Genomic DNA, 4,535 nt, shown 5'->3' with positions numbered 1-4,535 from the left:
GTACAGGTGTGTTATAGGGAATCAGCAGCCTCAGGTACAGGTGTGTTATAGGGAATCAGCAGCCTCAGGTACAGGTGTTTTATGTGTTTCAGGTGTCACGTGCTTCAGGTGTTTCATCTGTTTGATGTGTTTCAAGTGTGTCATGTGTTTCAGGTGTGTTATGTGTTTCAGGTGTGTTATGTGTTTCAGGTGTGTCATGTGTTTCAGGTATGTTATGTGTTTCAGGTGTGTCATGTGTTTCAGGTGTGTCATGTGTTTCAGGTGTGTTATGTGTTTCAGGTGTGTCATGTGTTTCAGGTATGTTATGTGTTTCAGGTGTCACGTGCTTCAGGTGTTTCATGTGTTTGATGTGTTTCAAGTGTGTCATGTGTTTCAGGTGTTTGAGTACCTGGCGGGTCATGGGGGGGAGGTACCACACGTTGACCACGATGGCCCAGCTGGTCATCATCCTCAGCAGGTAACTCACCATGTTGTATTTACCGCTGTTCCAAAAGGCGTCGCCGAAGCGAGCGTCGTACTGGGGAGAGAGAGAGAGAGAGAGAGAGAGAGAGAGAGAGAGAGAGAGAGAGAGAGAGAGAGAGAGAGAGAGAGAGAGAGAGAGAGAGAGAGAGAGAGAGAGAGAGAGAGAGAGAGAGAGAGAGAGAGAGAGATTTTCAGTTTTGACACGGGAGGACAACAAGTTGAATGGAAGACAACGGGGTTAAACAGCCGTTACCTTGATGGCGACGGGGTAGATGGTCCCTCCGATCTCGAAGCTGCCCTTCTTAAACATCATGACGGACGTGTTGTTGATGCAGGTTCCTGTTAAAACACATCTCGTTGAGGTCAAATGGAGATGAAATTCTTACTTCCTTCTGTTTATTTATTTGTATTTATTACTGAGAGGTTTATGCCTCGATGAAGAGGTCCAGGGTTCAAATCCGACCCGCGACAATTTCTTGCATGTTCCCCCCCGTTTCTCACTTAGCTGTGCTGTCTAACAAAATGCAGAAAAGCCCCAAAAATAACATTATTTGTCTTTTTAGTCAACTGTAGCATGGGTTCATATAGATATGAGCATCACTGTAGCTTCAATGCCACTTTCGGTGACATGAACCTCTCAGGTCTAAAATTTAGATTTGATTTGATTTGATTTTTACTTTTTTTTTAGACTTTTTAAAAACACTTAGAAACCCTGATGTATGCATGAGATACTGACCTTCAGGAAATATCAGGATAGGAAGCTTTGTCTTGGCTGCGACGTGCGCCCTCAGCCTGCAGACAAGACACAAGAGAACTTAAATATGATATATATATATTTATATATAATATAGACTAACAGCTTCTTTTGCTTTGAATTGTTTCCAGTTTGTTTCTTACATTTCTGCCTCGTTTGCGTTCATGTGTTGAGACGAATGTCCAAAAATCAGACGCAGCAAAAATAATTTTACATTCACTTAATGTTTTCGTGCATTGTTTTTTTCAGGGGGTTTTAGAAGCTAAACTTGCATTCTTTGAATTCACTTTTTCATGTTGTTTGTTCTTGATGTATGAAGACCTTTAGAGAATAAATAAAGAGTCTGTTGAAGAATATGATCCTTTCAGCCCAGAAATCACCAAACCCACCAGACTCCATGTAAATAATCACTACTTTTATTATCATAAAACACTTCATTCAAAGAGGACAGAAATTAGATAAAACTACCAAAAGCCGTCTTGGATCATCTTTCCACTGTTCAAACAATCACCACTCTGGTCTGGTTGGAATAAACTCTTAATTCACCCATTTACATGTGGAGATATGCTGCTCTATACACACTAAAAGTAGTGATTATTTACATGGAGTCTGGTGGAGATATGCTGCTCTATACACGCTAAAAGTAGTGATTATTTACATGGAGTCTGGTGGAGATATGCTGCTCTATACACGCTAAAAGTAGTGATTATTTAATGGAGTCTGGTGGAGATATGCTGCTCTATACACGCTAAAAGTAGTGATTATTTAATGGAGTCTGGTGGAGATATGCTGCTCTATACACACTAAAAGTAGTGATTATTTACATGGAGTCTGGTGGGTTTGGTGATGGTGATTTCTGATTTATGTTAAACTAAAAGCATCTTCCTCTTTAACTTAAAGGTCTATCTCTGTAGGGATCCATCCCATAATGTTGTCAGAAACTTAGAATAATAATCTGAGTCAGCAGCAACACACTTCCTAGTGGACGCTGACTGACCTAACTAACTGATCATTTGTCCTACAGGGTTACTACTAAAAGATGGCGCCTCCTGCTGTGGGTCTCACCTGCTGGCCACAGCATGGCGGTCTTTCATCTCCGACCTCTCAAACCAGACGTGAGGACAGGCCCGGACCATGGAGCGCTGCAGGACCCCCATCAGGCCTCCGTGGATCTGACCCACCTGGACAGGAAGCACACTGCCGTGACATCACCGCAGCGAGACAGCCCAGGGGGTCAGCCTCTCCTCTGTAAGCTTAGCTCCCATGGAGCCATTTAAATGCTACCAAGCCATCACTGCCGTTAGCATCCCATTGACTCCCATTCGTTTTGACGCCACTTTGACAGCGAATAACTTTACATCTGAAGCTTTAAAGACTCTATTTGTCCGTTGTTTATTTCTAAAGAAACACAAGGATGTATAAAAGGCTCTGTTAGCTTATAGCTCATGTTATGCTCCGTAGCACACTTTGTTATAAAAACAGGCTAACGATTGCGTCATGACCACGCGACTTACTGTCGCATAGTTGACAAATCACCATTTTGTCACGGGAAGATCAGCTTTTTAGGTTTAATTACTAATGGTAATAGCATGTTAGTGAGCGGTAATTAGCCTGGGCCTATGTTAATGTTAACTAGCATGTCAGTTAGCAGTAATTAGCCTGGGCCTATGTTAATGTTAACTAGCATGTCAGTTAGCAGTAATTAGCCTGTGCTTATGTTAATGTTAACTAGCATGTCAGTTAGCAGTAATTAGCCTGTGTCTATGTTAATGTTAACTAGCATGTTAGCTAGCAGTAATTAGCCTGGGCCTATATTAATGTTAACTAGCATGTCAGTTAGCAGTAATTAGCCTGGGCCTATGTTAATAGCACGTTGGTTGCACTCACCATGGCGTAGCAGCCGTCGTTGGACAGAATCACCACGTCGATGGGGGTGGTGTGGTTGGCCACGCATATCCCGCCTTTCTGAGGTTTGTTTTCTCTGCAGAGACAAGACGCTCGTTCAGACACCTGAGGATGGCCGACACGCTGATCCTGATTCGATCTCGCTGTGTTTATATATATTTCACCTTTCAAAACATCATAATTGCCACAGACAAGTGGATTTAGAGACTGCAGAACAGAAACTGGAAACTGCCCTTTCCCTCAAGTTATCAGCTCACGAAATCCAACAGAATCCAGATCTAAGGCACTTTAAAGGGCCCATGTTATGAAAATATCAGTTATTTTGTGTCTCTGGTGTTTCCACACCACAACAAACTACTATTCTTGCTGTTTTGAGTGAGATCTGGTTTCTGAATGTTCTCTGATCCGGATAAAACTAGAGAGATGTCTCACTCTGGAGATAAAACTAGAGAGATGTCTCACTCTGGAGATAAAACTAGAGAGATGTCTCACTCTGGAGATAAAACTAGAGAGATGTCTCACTCTGGAGATAAAACTAGTGAGATGCCGGTCTAACACTCTGTCTGACAGCCTGTCTGACTGACCTGTTGTGGTAGACGATGGTGGCTGAGAGTCCTCTGGCACAGATCCGGTAGCAAGTCAGGTGGACCAGCTCGCTCAGCCAGTTCTTCACACTGAAACACACACAGGAAGTACATATTCACACTGAAACACACACAGGAAGTACATCTACACACTGAAACACACACAGGAAGTACATATACACACAAAAACACATACAGGAAGTACATCTACACACTGAAACACACACAGGAAGTACATCTACACACTGAAATACACACAGGAAGTACATATACACACTGAAACAGGAAGTACACCTACACACTGAAACACACACAGGAAGTACATCTACACACTTAAACAGGAAGTATATCTACACACTGAAACACACACAGGAAGTACATATACACACTGAAACAGGAAGTACATCTACACACTGAAACACACACACAAAGTACATATACACACTGAAACACAAACAGGAAGTACAGGTGTACATATACACACTCGCTGCTGAAAATTGGAACTAAGAACTGGAAAGCAAGTGAACTGTCTTTAGAGTTGTTGTTTCTGTGTTGTTTTTGTGTTTCTGTCTTGTTGTTGTGTTGTTTGTGTTGCTGAGTTGATGTGTAGCTGTTGTTTCTGTCTTGTTGTTTGTTGTGTAGTTGTGTTGTTGTGTAGTTGTGTGTCTGTACCTGCTCTCAGGTAGAAATCCGACCAGAACGGTTCCAATAACGAGCCACGAGAGGCCGATGGTCGCCAGGGTGATCCTGCAGGCAAAGCATAAAGTTCTTTAATTTATATGCATATATATATATATATATATATATATATATATATATATATATATATA

General features: G+C 41.9%; 1 protein-coding gene across 1 annotated transcript; it reads right to left on the bottom strand.

Annotated features, from left to right (window-relative positions):
* Nucleotides 1–88: 88 nt before the first annotated feature.
* On the bottom strand, nucleotides 89–4,466 carry LOC117940120 (glycerol-3-phosphate acyltransferase 3-like; the record flags this gene model as incomplete). Its single annotated transcript, XM_034865500.1, has 7 exons — nucleotides 89–517; nucleotides 716–801; nucleotides 1,199–1,254; nucleotides 2,282–2,397; nucleotides 3,104–3,197; nucleotides 3,706–3,795; nucleotides 4,378–4,466. Coding segments are annotated over 7 exons (960 nt in total), but the record flags the coding sequence as incomplete, so codon positions are not given.
* Nucleotides 4,467–4,535: the final 69 nt, after the last annotated feature.

This window comes from Etheostoma cragini, unplaced genomic scaffold (genome assembly GCF_013103735.1).
Source record: "Etheostoma cragini isolate CJK2018 unplaced genomic scaffold, CSU_Ecrag_1.0 ScbMSFa_174, whole genome shotgun sequence".
Taxonomy (NCBI): domain Eukaryota; kingdom Metazoa; phylum Chordata; class Actinopteri; order Perciformes; family Percidae; genus Etheostoma; species Etheostoma cragini.
The sequence above is the reverse complement of the archived record's forward strand: the minus strand, read 5'-3'. Positions and strand labels throughout refer to the sequence as shown.